Source organism: Hyperolius riggenbachi, chromosome 2, assembly GCF_040937935.1.
Source record: "Hyperolius riggenbachi isolate aHypRig1 chromosome 2, aHypRig1.pri, whole genome shotgun sequence".
Lineage (NCBI taxonomy): Eukaryota > Metazoa > Chordata > Amphibia > Anura > Hyperoliidae > Hyperolius > Hyperolius riggenbachi.
In genome coordinates, this window is record NC_090647.1 from 115,911,382 (window position 1) to 115,928,553 (window position 17,172).

General features: G+C 40.1%; 1 protein-coding gene across 1 annotated transcript in view; it reads left to right on the forward strand.

Annotated features, from left to right (window-relative positions):
- Positions 1 to 6,974: 6,974 nt before the first annotated feature.
- Positions 6,975 to 17,172, forward strand: part of LOC137545717 (aquaporin-5-like) — a 36,919-nt gene continuing 26,721 nt past the window's right edge. The window contains exon 1 of the mRNA XM_068267251.1: positions 6,975 to 7,414. Within this exon, the coding sequence (XP_068123352.1) occupies positions 7,052 to 7,414 (363 nt within the window). The 5' untranslated portion in view covers positions 6,975 to 7,051. The remainder of the gene's footprint in view (positions 7,415 to 17,172) is intronic.

A 17,172-nucleotide genomic window follows, 5' to 3' on the forward strand; every position in this document is an offset into this window, starting at 1 on the left:
GATGAAGAAGATGAAGATGAAGAAGATGAAGAAGATGAAGAAGAAGATGAAGAAGATGAAGATGAAGATGAAGATGAAGAAGATGAAGAAGAAGATGAAGAAGATGAAGAAGAAGATGAAGAAGAAGAAGAAGAAGAAGAAGAAGAAGAAGATGAAGAAGAAGATGAAGAAGATGAAGATGAAGATGAAGATGAAGAAGATGAAGATGAAGAAGATGAAGAAGAAGATGAAGAAGATGAAGAAGAAGATGAAGAAGAAGAAGAAGAAGAAGAAGAAGATGAAGAAGATGAAGATGAAGAAGATGAAGATGAAGAAGATGAAGAAGAAGATGAAGAAGATGAAGATGAAGAAGATGAAGAAGATGAAGAAGAAGATGAAGAAGATGAAGATGAAGAAGATGAAGAAGAAGATGAAGAAGATGAAGAAGAAGATGAAGAAGAAGAAGAAGAAGAAGAAGAAGAAGATGAAGAAGATGAAGATGAAGAAGATGAAGAAGAAGATGAAGAAGATGAAGATGAAGAAGATGAAGAAGATGAAGAAGAAGATGAAGAAGATGAAGATGAAGAAGATGAAGAAGAAGATGAAGAAGATGAAGAAGAAGATGAAGAAGAAGAAGAAGAAGAAGATGAAGAAGATGAAGATGAAGAAGATGAAGAAGAAGATGAAGAAGATGAAGATGAAGAAGATGAAGAAGATGAAGAAGAAGATGAAGAAGATGAAGATGAAGAAGATGAAGAAGATGAAGATGAAGAAGATGAAGATGAAGAAGATGAAGAAGAAGAAGAAGAAGATGAAGAAGAAGAAGAAGATATAGAAGAAGAAGAAGAAGATATAGAAGATAAAGAAGAAGAAGAAGAAGAAGTATATACAGTACTGAACAAAATTCTGGACACAACTTCTCTTTTCACCTTTTTTTTTTTTTAAAGGAACATCCCCACATAATCACTTGCTGTTGTCACTTGGAAAAAAATATGTTTCTTGCATCATTAACCCTCAAAACAAGTGTTGGGAAGCTATTTAAGGCCAATTCGAATAGTCAGCTCGAATAGTTAGCTCGAATACCGACTCAAATAGTGAGCTCGAAGTCCGAGGTCGAATCGAATAGTAAAAATTATTCGACTCGAATATTCGACTGACCTCGAATAATTTACTATTCGAATTCGACCAAACTCGAATTTTAAAAAGGGGTATTTGAGCATCACTAATGCATGCCTAATTTTTATGGCTGCACGGCAGCTGCAACAACAAAACAAAAGGCATGTACATGTGCTAATTCCCCTTCATGATCGTTCCCTTGCCGCTGTGAAGGGGCTTGCGTATCACAATGAAGCAAAGACTGACGGCTATATGAGTGTCTCGGGGGGGGGGGGGGGTGGCACACCAAAGATAATAAGGTTGTTGCTTCACTGTGGACAGACCAGATTCGATCAGCTGGACAGTCACTGTTGTTCTGTCATTGAGCAACCTCAGCCTGGCAACCATATGGGCTTGAAAACCACTATCGCCTGCACTCTCGCCATGGTACGCACCAGTCCAGCATTGCCATCACGACACAAACTTCTGTTTGCGGTGTGTTACACAGTGAGTTTGGTCTGTCAGTGTGAAGCAGTACTCTAATTACACTCCCTGATTGATGTATGCACATGCAAGATGTTTTAAAGCACTACAGTATATGCCTCCAATTTAGCATGCAATGTGATTTCTGCCCTTAAAACGCTGCTTTGCGTCAAATCCAGAGTTTTCCCCGGGACTTTTGGCGTGTATACATGTAAAAACTCAGATGTTAGACCCCTTGAAACATCTTTTCCATCACTTTTGTAGCCAGCATAAATGTTTCTAATTTTCAAAGTTCACCTCCCCATTGAAATCTATTGCGGTTCGCGAAAGTTCGTGCGAATTGAACTTTTGTGGAAGTTCGCGAACACAGTTTGCGAACCAAAAATCGGAGGTTCGGGCTATCTCTATATATATATACTTACTTATTTTATTGTTCGAAAAAAACAGCCTGCCAGCGCTGATCAGCAGCTGGCAGGCTGATCGTTGAGGTCCCCTGCGCACAGTGATGGGAGAGCGCGCTCATGTGAGTGAGAGCTCCCGTCAAATCTCGGTCCTTGTGAGATGACGCACATATGCATCACGGAGAAGTGAGAGAGCCGCTGTCCTGCCGCAATCCTGCGTTATTCTGTTGGGAATTGGTTAAAGGGGTTCTTCCGCGAATGAGGAAAAAAATAAAAAGTGGTTTATGCATAAACTATTAAACATCCTTCTAAAATAGTGTAAAAAGTTTTTTTTAAAAATGAGTGGTATCATCAATATAACATGTATTGTAAATAGTGACGTATGAAGGACTGGGAGGCTAATCCATTTGTTAGGGGCTTTTTTTTTTTACTTTCTTTTACAACCATAACTGCTGCCTACATAGTTTTCAGTGGTATAACCCACTTCTAGCAGGAATTGCCATTATAACCCTAACTGCTGAGCTCTGCTGAGCTGCTGAATATGTGTTTATACACAACAATTAGAATCGGGTGGCCCACCATTAATTTTGTAGCACCACTCAGACTTCTGAGGAGAGATTCTGGTAATACAGCTTCCAGTAACCACAACAAAAAATTAACCTTCCTCTCTCCACGTGCTATAACAAACTTTATTTATTGATGACATGCAAAAAAACATTAAAACCAATACCCTAAAAACCATTAAAACCAACACTGGTATGTACATGGAGCCGTTCTGAACATCTCTTCTTACTTCTCCCCACTGTCCTAGTGATGGTTACTCCCCAATAATGATCGCCCAGCCGCAGCCTATGCAGATCACATTGGTCCACCAATCACTATCTGACATATGTGGGCCCACCACCAGCGCACACCACAAGGCCTCCACTCACACACTGCTAGATGGCCATCTATACTATATACAAGGTTGTAGATTCTAGGCTGTTCCCCAAGAGGCCTCCTCTCCACGAATTCCTATAGCTTTTCCTTGATGTCCAAGCTGGTGTCTCTGCTACGCAGTAGTATGTTGCTGTTATGTATGCTTGTGGAGAGTTCCTGTTGTTCCTATCCCCAGTCCACTACAAGGCAACCCTCTGCATACTACACATCTCCTCCATGAACATCAATGTGCCCCTCTGATGGAGCAAAGTCCTCTACAAGCAGCGTAACAACTCTGGCAGACAAGTAGCCTTTAGCATGTTTTTGTGGGAAGCATCAGTTGGCACTTACGCTACCGGCATTCACCGCTAATCTTCATGGGGGAGCTCCGCTCAGGGCGCATCTCCAGAGGCTCGCCCGACCTACTCGTCACCCCGCTGCTTGAAGCCGGTGTGTCTCACAACTCTTTCCCCGGAGGTCCGCGGATGTACGCTGTAGGTTCCACTTCGTGAGCGCTCACATGACTTTACCAGGGCCCTCCCGCTGACGCGTTTCACCCCGCCCACGGGGCTTTTTCAAAGCGTAATGGGTTAGGGCTATCTGACACACACTTCCCTTATATTTGGTCACAGTCTCCTCCTTTCATTTAACCCTCCATGGGCTAACAAGCAGTATTCCAGGCTTATGGCTGTAGTTAACCCTCAGCATTCAAAGAACATATTCACTCCTGGAGCCTGCATGCTTCATTCAGGGATATAACCAATACTTTACTCTCATATTATGCTACCAAGACCCATGGTTCGTTGCAGCGCATACTTGATATGATTTTTTAATAATTGTTTTGCGCACTCAAAATACACACAGCCTATAATCAACTTTTGAGGTATACAGAATATGAGTATTATCACAAATATCTAATCAAGGAAATACACCATATTAATATCAGAGTTTAATCCTTGGGGGATTTTTGTACCCAAACGGTATATCCACCTAGTTTCAATTTTATACAGTTCCTTCTCAATGTCTCCCCCTCTCCTTGGGACTTTTTGTTTTACAATCCCCTTAAAACGCAGCCCTGAGGGGTCCTTGTTATGGTACTCCTCAAAATGTGCACCCAAGGGACTATCTTTTTCTGCTTTTTCAATGTTTTTCACATGCTCACCAATCCTTGCTCCCAATCGTCTTTTCGTTTTTCCAATATAAAATAGGTTGCAGGGACAGGTAATGCAGTACACAACTCTCTCAGAATTACAATTGATGTTATCTCTAATTTCATAAGTTCTGGTACCCTTTGCATTCATAAAGGTTTTTGTTCTTTAAACTAAATTGCAAACACAGCAATTCCCACAACTAAACATTCCTAATTTTTGGGGAAACTGTCCCAACCATGTTTCTTTCGAAGTACTATTGAACTCTGATCTCACTAACATGTTTTTTAGATCCTGTGCCTTTTTGGCCGTCATATAAGGTCTGTCCCCTACAATTCTGGCAATTTTGACAGTTGCTGGGAATTTTTTGCATGTCATCAATAAATAAAGTTTGTTGTAGCACGTGAAGAGAGGAAGGTTAATTTTTTGTTGTGGTTACTGGAAGCTGTATTACCAGAATCTCTCCTCAGAAGTCTGAGTGGTGCTACAAAATTAATGGTGGGCCACCCGATTCTAATTGTTGTGGAAAACCGTCATGGCCTGCACTCTCGCCATGGTGCGCACCAGTCCAGCACGGCCATCACTACACAACACAAACAGCTGTGTGCGGTGCGTTTCACAGTGAGTTTTGTCTGTCAGTGTGAAGCAGTACTCTAATTACACTCCCTGATTGATGTATACACATGCAAGATGGTTTAAAGCACTTTAGGCCTCCAATTTAGCATACAATGTGATTTCTGCCCTTAAAATGCTGCGTTGCGTCAAATCCAGATTTTTCCCTGGGACGTTTGGCGTCTATCCCACTCATCCATGCAAAAACTCAGATGTTAGACCCCTTGAAACATCTTTTTCATCACTTTTGTAGCCAGCATAAATGTTTCTAGTTTTCAAAGTTTGCATCCCCATTGAAGTCTACTGCGGTTCGCGAAAGTTTGCGCGAACGGAACTTTTTGCGGAGGTTCGGGAACCGAAAATCGGAGGTTCAAGCCATCTCTTTTCACAAATTACTTTAGTTAACAGTTTAATTAGCCACACATAGATCCAGGTTAGCACATCAGCTTGTAAATGCAGTATTATGTTTTATTACATCATCAGCACACGCTTGGCAACTGTTTCAGGGTCATGGAGGGTCCTCTTCTTCAGAAAGTGCATTTTCTGAAGAAGGGGACCCTCCGTGGCCCCGAAACAGTTGCCAAGCGTGTGCTGATAATGCAATAAAACAGAATACTGCATTTACAAGCTGGTGTACTAACCTGGATCTATATGTGGTTGATTGAATACTGGGTGACTTGGCTTAGTACCCCATGTTATGCACCCGCCTTATGGGTAAGGTGTGCCACTCCAGCAACTCTCTTGCAATTACTTTAATTACAATAATGATTCTTGATAACACCTGTGGCACCAGTTCCATCGTCTGATATTACATTAGGAGTCTGAGTACCATAAGAACCTGAAAATATGCCTCTCTTTTACTCTCTGGACCATAATGCTTTCAACGTCTCCTCGCTATCTCATAATGTTAGGCAGGGCCATACACTTAGCATAAAATAATTCTTAGCAAAACATACCACCCAACAAAAGCCTAATTTATGGCAAAAAACAAGATATAGTTTATTTTGCTGTGATAAATAGTGATAACGTTTTTGGCGAAGGGTGGAGATGTTGCCACCTGTGATACATATTAAAAAGTAAGGGAGAGGAAAGATTTTACCATGGGCAAACATTGGCTAAGTAATGTATAAATGACTATTGTAAAAAAAAACCAAGCATTTTCATTCAATATGTTATTTTAACTACCGTTCCTCTTTATAAATTCAACTATCATTAACCTTTCTGAAAGCAGACTGCACATGCATGATCTCCAAGACTCCAAATAACAGCTTTTAAAGCAAACCTGGAGCAAAAATAAAATTAAGAATAATGAATTGTAAATGTAGTATAGCTAAGAAATAGAAAGTTAGTGCCAAAAAGGATCTCATATTGTTTTCCAGTACAGGAACAGTCAAAAAGAACTTGTTATCAATGCAAAAGAGCTTCTCTGAGCTGTTCAACCCCACTGGGTCCAATACAGTCCTGTTTTCTGAAGCACTTCAACAGCCAAGAAACAGCGAGCGACAGCTTGAGATGAGATTTTACGGCAGGAAAGATCAAAGGGTCATCATTTCTGCTTTGTTTTATAGCTTAAAAGACAGAGTATGGTCTTAAAATTGTCTGCAACTATGACAGTATGATGCAATGTTATTAAAAAAAAAGCTATATAACCGAAAATAAAAGTATAAGACTCTTTTCTTTGCTACTAATGTTCTATTTATTATCTGTATTACACATACCATTCTTTATATCATCATTTTATTTTTTGCTTCAGTTTGATTTAATGTGTGTTAATGTAATAATTAAGATATTTTCCAACCAATTATTGCAAACAAGTCAGGCACCTATTAAACTTTCTACATATTGACTGCATGCTCTTTTAGTCTAAAGGGAAATATATATTGTCTCAAGCCATATAATTAAATAAGGTACAAGACTGGAAACGTATTAATTTAGTACAGTGCTCACACAGGTTCTTGCGCAGCTGCCACTTGGCAAGATTAAGTTGGTTTACAGCTCTTACATTCAGTGCAAGAGAACAGGCAGAAAGGATGCCAAGAAAAAAAACATGATGATTGAGAAATCCTTCAGTGGAAGGCTGACAGAATACAAGACAGACAAAAGGAGCTTATGAAACAGATAAGAGTGTCATTTCAATCTAAGATGTTATACAAATCTATTTAATTATGCGTCATGCTTGGAAAAAAATTTGGAGTCCTTTTCGGGTGACACAGACGGAGGTTTTACATTCTGTTTGGCTGAACTGCTTTGTAGCCTGTAGCACTAGAGGGGTGGGACCAGTGTTCTCCTCCACCTCCTTTTTCAAGTTGTCAACTCAACACCTTACAGATATATAGGCTTCCAAATTTATGTGCAGCACAATCATCTTGACACAAGATATAATCATCACAGCTGTGCTTGATTCTGACCAGCATAATGATGCGAGAACTCTGTTCTTGGGCCTTGTACAGGGCTGTATTTGCTGAGTTTCTGGGTACGCTGATCTTCGTGTTCTGTGGACTGGGATCTGCTCTTAGATGGCCAGCTGCCCTCCCAACAGTGTTGCAGATAGCTCTGGCCTTTGGTTTGGCTATAGGAACTGTGGTCCAGACGGTGGGGCCTATCAGTGGAGCGCATATTAACCCAGCTGTTACATTTGCCTTCTTTGTTGGATCTTACATATCAATATGGAGAGCTGCTTTTTATATAATTGCACAACTTTTGGGAGGATTGGCTGGAGCTGGTATATTGTATGGCGTTACTCCACCATCTGTCCGAGGAAACCTTGCCATCAATGCTGTAAGTATGCCAGTAATATAAATAGGAACATCGTAAACCTGTCTTCTAATGTGTGGCTTAAGGGGCTGATTGGATGAATTAGGGTTGTCATACATATATTGTTTGCCAATACTGACTCCATCCTGTCCAACCAATTAACTTTTGGGGCCTTCTATCATTAAAATTGGTGATTAGGCATATTGGACAGGAAGGAGCAGGGGGGAATTGATGGACACAATGATCCATATCCTATAAACGTTAATCAGATTTTTCTCGAAGGAAATATTTTCCAACCTTACCCATAAAATACCTTTCAAGCTCCCACCTGGCAAGAAACTAATCTACCGTAAATAAGTTTCACATTACTCTTTTACCTAATTTTTAGTACTTTTTCAATTTTCAGGTTATGAAAAATTATTTATTTTTAGATCGGATAAAAAGGGCCCATATCTATGCAATTTACTTTATCTCCTGAGTTTTCTTCTAGGAGATGATTTATCATCTTCTCTTTAAAATAACTTTTCAGCACTTTGCAATTGACAAAGTACCAAAGGATAGGTGAAAAGTACTATCAAAATTATTTTGAGTACTTGCTTAATTGCTGGTGGCTTAAAAGGCATTTTACTGACACAATGTGAACATACCTCCTAGGAGAAAACTTAAGAGAAAAAGTTAATTGCATATGGGCCTTAAAGTGAATTGGATAAGGGCCCAGGGCCCATATGCAATTTACAACGTGTAAATAAAATGCCCTTTAAACCACCAGCAAGCAAACAAATACTAAAAATAATTTTGACAGTACTTTTTCACCTACTTTTTGGTACTTTTTCCATTGCAAAGTGCTAAAAAGTTATTTTAAACCGAAGATGAAAAATTATCTCTTTCAAGAAAACTCTGGAGAAAAAGTGCATTGCAAATGGCGCCAAGGGTCTGATCCAAATCACTTTTTCTCCTAGGTTTTCTCCTAGGTGGCATTTTCACCTTATCAATAAAATGCATTTTCCGGCCACCAGAAAGCAAGAAAATTAATTTTGACAATACTTTCTCACCTACTTTTTGGTACAAAATTGGTTTGTAGAGTGCTGAAAAGTTATTTTAAACAGAAAATGAGTATTATCTCCTAGAAGGAAACCAAGGAGAAAAAGTGAATTGAATCAGGCCTTAAGTACTCTAACAAGTGGAACAAGCTATTTGTTCAATTTTTTATTCCATCGTCAAGTTTTGATCATTGTGCTTTTGATTGCATGCCATTTCAGGCTGTTAATGACCCGAGTATAGGCATATGACATAGGCATTCAGCAGAAATCTTATCTTATATCAATCACACTGCTGCAGCTTCAAGATTTGTACTGCCTGATGTAGTACAAAACCAAAATAAAGCAAAAGTCACTTTCATAGAATATTCAGATCAATACTCAATTAATACAGAACAATTAGTACAACATTTTTTGTACTATTTTCATTGAGGACATAAATGTAGACACAGTACAATCAGATTGCATCTCAAGAAATACCATATGGCACCATACTGATGGCACCAGTGTAAGCCTAGATGATCAATACGTCCCCAAAATGCTTTCCTTATTGTATAGGAGATGGAATGCGGTAGAGAAGCCATATTCAGCTCACATTTATTGAAAATATCAACAAATCTTTAACACATAAACAAACAAATAAAAACAAGAAAAAGGAAAAAACAAAACCCCATAGACACATCAAATTTCCATCTCCCAAAGGCCCACCCATGGTAGGATTCACATTGCAGGACACCTAGAACAAGACAAGACTGCCCCCCATCCAGTAGATATCAATTAGCTCAAGAGTACCCAAAAAACGGAGGGTCCCCTCTCAAACGTCCATATCGGCCATAATCACATTAATGTCCCAGAAGTCCCCAAATTAATATTTCAGTATTGTAAATGAAGTAATTTTGCATTAGATGTGATCTTTATATTAAATCTAATATCGGTTTATTAAAAAAAATTGTGCAGTGTATGCATACCTTTTTGTTCATTTTGGAGGTTCTATACATGTACTATATAACAAGAGGTTGATCAAGTCTTTAAGCTAATGTGTTTTGAACTTTATTTTTTAAAAGAAAACAAAACACAGTTGTGCATACTGACATACTGACATAATGTCATTAAGAGTTTCATCTTTATTTGTTAGTACATCCTTTTCCATATGCTCCTGTGTCAAAAGGAGACACCACTCAGCTCTATGAGTACATACTGAACAAAAATATGCCTTTTTAATTCCTTGGGTTAGGAGATACAATAAAAACCAATGTGGGGATTAGTGATGAGCATACATTTTACATAGTCCTGATTTTGCATTGTAAATCGCAATTACGATGCAAAATCGTAATGCAAAATTTTGAGTAAAATCGTAATTCACTTTACTTGTAAAAGGTAATCAGGAATCGTAATTTGGCAATTTTGCTTATTTTTTGCATAATTTTGTGACAACTTAAGCGGCTAATAGCAAAGCCCTCATACATGCTATCATCACCAACATTGCTCAGTATGTTAGGAGAAGGGTGAGAACAATGGAAAAAAAGAATAATTCCAAATGACCTTGTAGTTATTTTTGTAGGGAAAAATGGTTTTTAAACTATCTTTTTTCTGAGTTTAAAAATCTTTTTTCCTTTTGCATATTTTAAATTGATTTTCTCAAAAACTACAAGGTCTTTTTGAAAAATTATTTTCTTGCCTTGTTCTCACCCTTCTTAACATATGTAGACATTTTAGTGATGATAGAATGAATGGGGCTTTGCTATTAACCTCTAGTCGGCACGAAATTACGTGAAAATTGCACAAAGTTACGAATGGACTATACGAAATCAGTTGAATGTCCAAATCGTAACTACGTAGGGATGTAATTGCAAAAAATTATGTAAAATTTTGCGTAATTGTAAGTAGCAGATTACAATCATCACTAGTGGGGATTCCTAGCCAACGCATATATTTCAGGCATTTGAGGAGTATAGGAAATCGTTATGAGGGCTTTGTAGAATATTGGGCTTCAGTACTTTTGGTGTATTCAGTAAGCAGAATAACATGTGTAAAGTCTTACCGCATGACAAGGCAGCACAGTGGTGTAGTGGTTAGCGCTCTCGCCTTGCACCAAATCCTAGCCAGGTCAACATCTGCAAGGAGTTTGTATGTTCTGCACGTGTCTATGTGGGTTTCCTCTGGGCACTTGAGTTTCCTCCCACATCCCAAAAAAATACAGATAAATGAATTGACTCCCCCTAAATTGGCCCTAGACTACGATACATACACTACATGATATAGATATATGGCTATGGTAGGGATTCGATTTTGAGCACCTCTGAGGGACAGTTACGTGACAAGACAATGGCCTCAATTCACTAAGATCATGCTGGAGATAATAAGGCAAGAGAAAACTTACCTCCACACAGTAAGAGAGTTATCTTATCTCTTCATTTCTTAAGTTACCTCCTCTGTAGTTAATTTACCTCCTGTGTAGTTATTTTCACACACAGTTAATAAACTGCCTGTCTTTAACTGTGGAGTTATTTTAAGGATTGAAGAGTTAACTTAAAGACAGAAGAGTTAACTTTAGGTTTTCCAGAGGTAAAATGTTTCCTGAATAGGACATGCCTCATCACCATAGTGACCACTCTAGAAACGTTATTAAAGACAGGAGATAAGCTTAGTGAATTGAGGCCAATATATACTCTGTACAGCGCTGCTTAAGATGTCGGCACTATACAAATATTAAATAATTATAATGATGAATGGAGCAGAATGCAATACATTACATACAATGCATTACACTCTATTCAACTTACGGTAAGATTTGATGCACATTATTTTTCTTCCAGCAGTTTAGTGAATTTACCACCTTGAGTTGTTATCTGCTTCATATCCCCTCTCTCAAATGGGTGTGAGACCAATGGGTAAAGCTAGGCATCATTGATAGTTTAGCTGATTAGATATAATACGAGCACAGAATACAATGAGAAACTATTAAAACGAAGGTAATTTATTTTTTATCATTTTATTGATTGAACATTAATGAGGTGGATGGAAGCAGGGAGGGGAAAGTGAAAAGGGGGGGGGGGGAGTGGTACACAAGCAACAGCACATTTGTTTAGTACTGCATCGGGCACTACGAAGATTGTTTACCTAATCTAATAGTGTATGTCCAGTTAAAGACAGTACAGCAAGATTGGCTCAGGAAAAGAAAAAAAGGTGAAATAATTCAAGTGGACCTGAACTTAGAGTGTCCTCTCTGCTCTAAAAGATACACAACAGCATAATAACCGTGAAACAAAAACATTTCTTTGTTACAGCTGAAACAAATCCTGCAATAAATCTGCAGGGTTTCTACTTCCTAATTCATGGAAGCAGATATATTGTTAACATCCTGTGCTTTCAAATGAGCTTATCTGCCTTATCTGCCGGGGCAGTAATATATGTGACACAGGGGAGAGGTCAGTTTACAATCACAATCAACTTGTGATTAGGCACAAATGAGGGGGAATTAAATAGGCTAAACTCTCTTTATACATACGGGGTGCATTTCTCTCTGTTTTCCTTCTGTCCTGTGCAAGAGTTCCAGTCCACTTTACAGAAGCCTTATTTCAAAACGATGATATGTGAACACACGATAGCAAACAATGCACAGAGCAGCTTCCCCAGGTAAAAGCCTGCGTTTATGCAAAAAGGACGCCCGTAAATGTAGGCACCCAAAATAGTCAGGAGTAGTAGATCTGTACATTTACAGATATTCTACTATTATGAAGTGCACATTCCAGTACTAGTAAAATATTGGTAATATGCGTAATATGTTGGCGCTTTATAAATACAATAAATAATAATAAATAATAATAATATATTTCACCACAGCTAAACGTAACCCTATTCTCACACAAGACCCTCCCCCTGCCAATGCTTAACCCTAAACACATACCCCTCTGATGCTTAACCCCCTAACCATCTCTCCATGCCTAACCTTAACCATTGATACACTTAGTGGATGCCACTCTCGCCTTGCAATGCTGGGTCCCTGGTTCAAATCCCAGCCAGGGCACTATATGCAAGATGTTTGTATTTTTTCTCCAGGCACTTAAGTATCCTTTCACATTCCAAAAACATACAGAGTTACATACAGTAAGTTAACCACTTGAGGACCTAGGGCTTTCTACCCCTTAAGGACCGGCCACTATTTTTCCATTCAGACCACTGCAGCTTTCACGGTTTATTGCTCGCTCATACAACCTACCACCTAAATGAATTTTGGCTCCTTTTCTTGTCACTAATAAAGCTTTCTTTTGGTGCTATTTGATTGCTCCTGCAATTTTTACTTTTTATTATATTCATCAAAAAAGACATGAATTTTGGCAAAAAAATGATTTTTTTAACTTTCTGTGCTGACATTTTTCAAATAAAGTAAAATTTCTGTATACATGCAGCGCGAAAAATGTGGACAAACATGTTTTTGATTAAAAAAAAACCATTCAGTGTATATTTATTGGTTTGGGTAAAAGTTATAGCGTTTACAAACTATGGTGCAAAAAGTGAATTTTCCCATTTTCAAGCATCTCTGACTTTTCTGACCCCCTGTCATGTTTCATGAGGGGCTAGAATTCCAGGATAGTATAAATACCCCCCAAATGACCCCATTTTGGAAAGAAGACATCCCAAAGTATTCACTGAGAGGCACAGTGAGTTCATAGAAGATATTATTTTTTGTCACAAGTAAGCGGAAAATGACACTTTGTGAGAAAAAAAAAAAAGTTTCCATTTCTTCTAACTTGCGACAAAAAAAAATGAAATCTGCCACGGACTCACCATGCCCCTCTCTGAATACCTTGAAGGGTCTACTTTCCAAAATGGAGTCATTTGTGGGGTGTGTTTACTGTCCTGACATTTTGGGGGGTGCTAAATTGTAAGCACCCCTGTAAAGCCTAAAGGTGCTCATTGGACTTTGGACCCCTTAGCGCAGTTCGGCTGCAAAAAAGTGCCACACATGTGGTATTGCCGTACTCAGGAGAAGTAGTATAATGTGTTTTGGGGTGTATTTTTACACATACCCATGCTGGGTGGGAGAAATATCTCTGTAAATGACAATTTGTTAATTTGTTTTACACACAATTGTCCATTTACAGAGATCTTTCTCCCACTCAGCATGGGTATGTGTAAAAATACACCACAAAACACATTATACTACTTCTCCTGAGTACGGCGATACCACATGTGTGGCACTTTTTTGCACCGTAACTGCGCTAAAGGGTCCAAAGTCCAATGAGTACCTTTAGGATTTCACAGGTCATTTTGAGAAATTTCGTTTCAAGACTACTCCTCACGGTTTAGGGCCCCTAAAATGCCAGGGCAGTATAGGAACCCCACAAATGACCCCATTTTAGAAAGAAGACACCCCAAGGTATTCCGTTAGGAGTATGGTGAGTTCATAAAAGATTTTATTTTTTGTCAAAAGTTAGCGGAAAATGACACTTTGTGAAAAAACACAATTAAAATCAATTTCCGCTAACTTTTGACAAAAAATAAAATCTTCTATGAACTCGCCATACTACTAACGTAATACCTTGGGGTGTCTTCTTTCTAAAATGGGGTCATTTGTGGGGTTCCTATACTGCCCTGGCATTTTAGGGGCCCTAAACCGTGAGGAGTAGTCTTGAAACGAAATTTCTCAAAATGACCTGTGAAATCCTAAAGGTACTCATTGGACTTTGGGCCCTTTAGCGCAGTTAGGGTGCAAAAAAGTGCCACACATGTGGTATCGCCATACTCGGGAGAAGTAGTACAATGTGTTTTGGGGTGTATTTTTACACATACCCATGCTGGGTGGGAGAAATACCTCTGTAAAGGGACAATTGTGTGTAAAAAAATCAAAAGATTGTCCCTTTACAGAGGTATTTCTCCCACCCAGCATGGGTATGTGTAAAAATACACCCCAAAACACATTATACTACTTCTCCCGAGTACGGCGATACCACATGTGTGGCACTTTTTTGCACCCTAACTGCACTAAGGGGCCCAAAGTCCAATGAGTACCTTTAGGATTTCACAGGTCATTTTTGTTTCAAGACTACTCCTCACGGTTTAGGGCCCCTAAAATGCCAGGGCAGTATAGGAACCCCACTAATGATCCCATTATAGAAAGAAGACACCCCAAGGTATTCCGTTAGGAGTATGGTGAGTTCATAGAAGTTTTTATTTTTTTGTCACAAGTTAGCGGAAATTGATTTTAATAGTTTTTTTTCACAAAGTGTCATTTTCCGCTAACTTGTGACAAAAAATAAAATCTTCTATGAACTCACCATACTCCGTACGGAATACCTTTGGGTGTCTTCTTTCTAGAATGGGGTCATTTGTGGGGTTCCTATACTGCCCTGGCATTTTAGGGGCCCTAAACCGTGAGGAGTAGTCTTGAAACCAAATGTCGCAAAATGACCTGTGAAATCCTAAAGGTACTCATTGGACTTTGGGCCCCTTAGCGTACTTAGGGTGTAAAAAAGTGCCACACATGTGGTACCGCCGTACTCAGGAGAAGTAGTATAATGCGTTTTGGGGTGTATTTTTACACATACCCATGCTAAGTGGGAGAAATATCTCTGTAAATGAAAATTGTTTGATTTTTTTACACACAATTGTCCATTTACATAGAAATTTCTCCCACCCAGCATGGGTATGTGTAAAAATACACCCCAAAACACATTATACTATTTTTCCTGAGTACGGCGGTACCACATGTGTGACACTTTTTTGCAGCCTAGGTGCGCTAAGGGGCCCAACGTCCTATTCACAGGTCATTTTGAAGCATTTGTTTTCTAGACTACTCCTCGCGGTTTAGGGCCCCTAAAATGCCAGGGCAGTATAGGAACCCCACAAGTGACCCCATTTTAGAAAAAAGACACCCCAAGGTATTCCGTTAGGTGTATGGCGAGTTCATAGAAGATTTTATTTTTTGTCACAAGTTAGTGAAAAATGACACTTTGTGAAAAAAAAACAATAAAAATTAATTTCCGCTAACTTTTGACAAAAAATAAAATCTTCTATGAACTCGTCATACACCTAAAAGAATACCTTGGGGTGTATTTTTTTCTAAAATGGGGTCACTTGTGGGGTTCCTATACCGCCCTGGCATTTTACAGGCCCAAAACCGTGAGTAGTCTGGAAACCAAATGTCTCAAAATGACTGTTCAGGGGTATAAGCATCTGCAAATTTTGATGACAGGTGGTCTATGAGGGGGCGAATTTTGTGGAACCGGTCATAAGCAGGGTGGCCTTTTAGATGACAGGTTGTATTGGGCCTGATCTGATGGGTAGGTGTGCTAGGTGGTGACAGGAGGTGATTGATGGGTGTCTCAAGGTGTGATTGGAGGGGGGAATAGATGCAAGCAATGCACTGGCGAGGTGATCAGGGCTGGGGTCTGAGGGCATTCTGAGGGTGTGGGCGGGTGATTGAGTGCCCTAGGGGCAGATAGGGGTCTAATCTGATAGGTAGCAGTGACAGGGGGTGATTGATGGGTAATTAGTGGGTGTTTAGGGTAGAGAATAGATGGAAACACTGCGCTTGGGTGGTGATCTGATGTCGGATCTGCGGGCGATCTATTGGTGTGGGTGGGTGATCAGTTTGCCCGCAAGGGGCAGGTTAGGGGCTGATTGATGGGTGGCAGTGACAGTGGGTGATTGATGGGTGGCAGTGACAGGGGGTGATTGATGGGTGGCAGTGACAGCGGGTGATTGATGGGTGATTGATAGGTGATTGACAGGTAATCAGTGGGTTATTACAGGGGAGAACAGATGTAAATATTGCACTGGCGAATTGATAAGGGGGGGTCTGAGGGCAATCTGAGCGTATAGGCGGGCGATTGGGTGCCCGCAAGGGGCAGATTAGGGTCTGATCTGATGGGTAACAGTGACAGGTGGTGATAGGGGGTGATTGATGGGTGATTGATGGGTAATTAGTGGGTGTTTAGAGGAGAGAATAGATGGAAACACTGCGCTTGGGTGGTGATCTGATGTCGGATCTGCGGGCGATCTATTGGTGTGGGTGGGTGATCAGTTTGCCCGCAAGGGGCAGGTTAGGGGCTGATTGTTGGGTGGCAGTGACAGGGGGTGATTGATGGGTGATAGGTGATTGGCAGGTGATTGACAGGTGATCAGTGGGTTATTACAGGGAAGGACAGATGTAAATATTGCACTGGCGAATTGATAAGGGGGGGTCTGAGGGCAATCTGAGCGTGTAGGCGGGTAATTGGGTGACCGCAAGGGGCAGATTAGGGTCTGATCTGATAGGTAACAGTGACAGGTGGTGATAGGGGGTGATTGATGGGTAATTAGTGGGTGTTTAGAGAAGATAACAGATGTAAACGATACATTTGGGAGGTAATCTGACGGCGGGTTTGCGGGCGATCTAATGGTGTGGGTGGGTGATCAGATTGCCCGCAAGGGGCAGGTTAGGGGCTGATTGATGGGTGGCAGTGACAGGGGGTGACAGGGGGGGATTGATGGGTGATAGGTGATTGGCAGGTAATTGACAGGTGATCAGTGGGTTATTACAGGGAAGAACAGATGTAATTAATGCACTGGTGAATTGATAAGGGGGGGGGTCAGAGGGCAATCTGAGCGTGTGGGCGGGTGATTGGGTGCCCGCAAGGGGCAGATTAGGGTCTGATCTGATAGGTAAAAGTGACAGGTGGTGATAGGGGGTGATTGATGGGTGATTGATGGGTAATTAGTGGGTGTTTAGAGGAGAGAATAGATGTAAACAATGGATTTGGG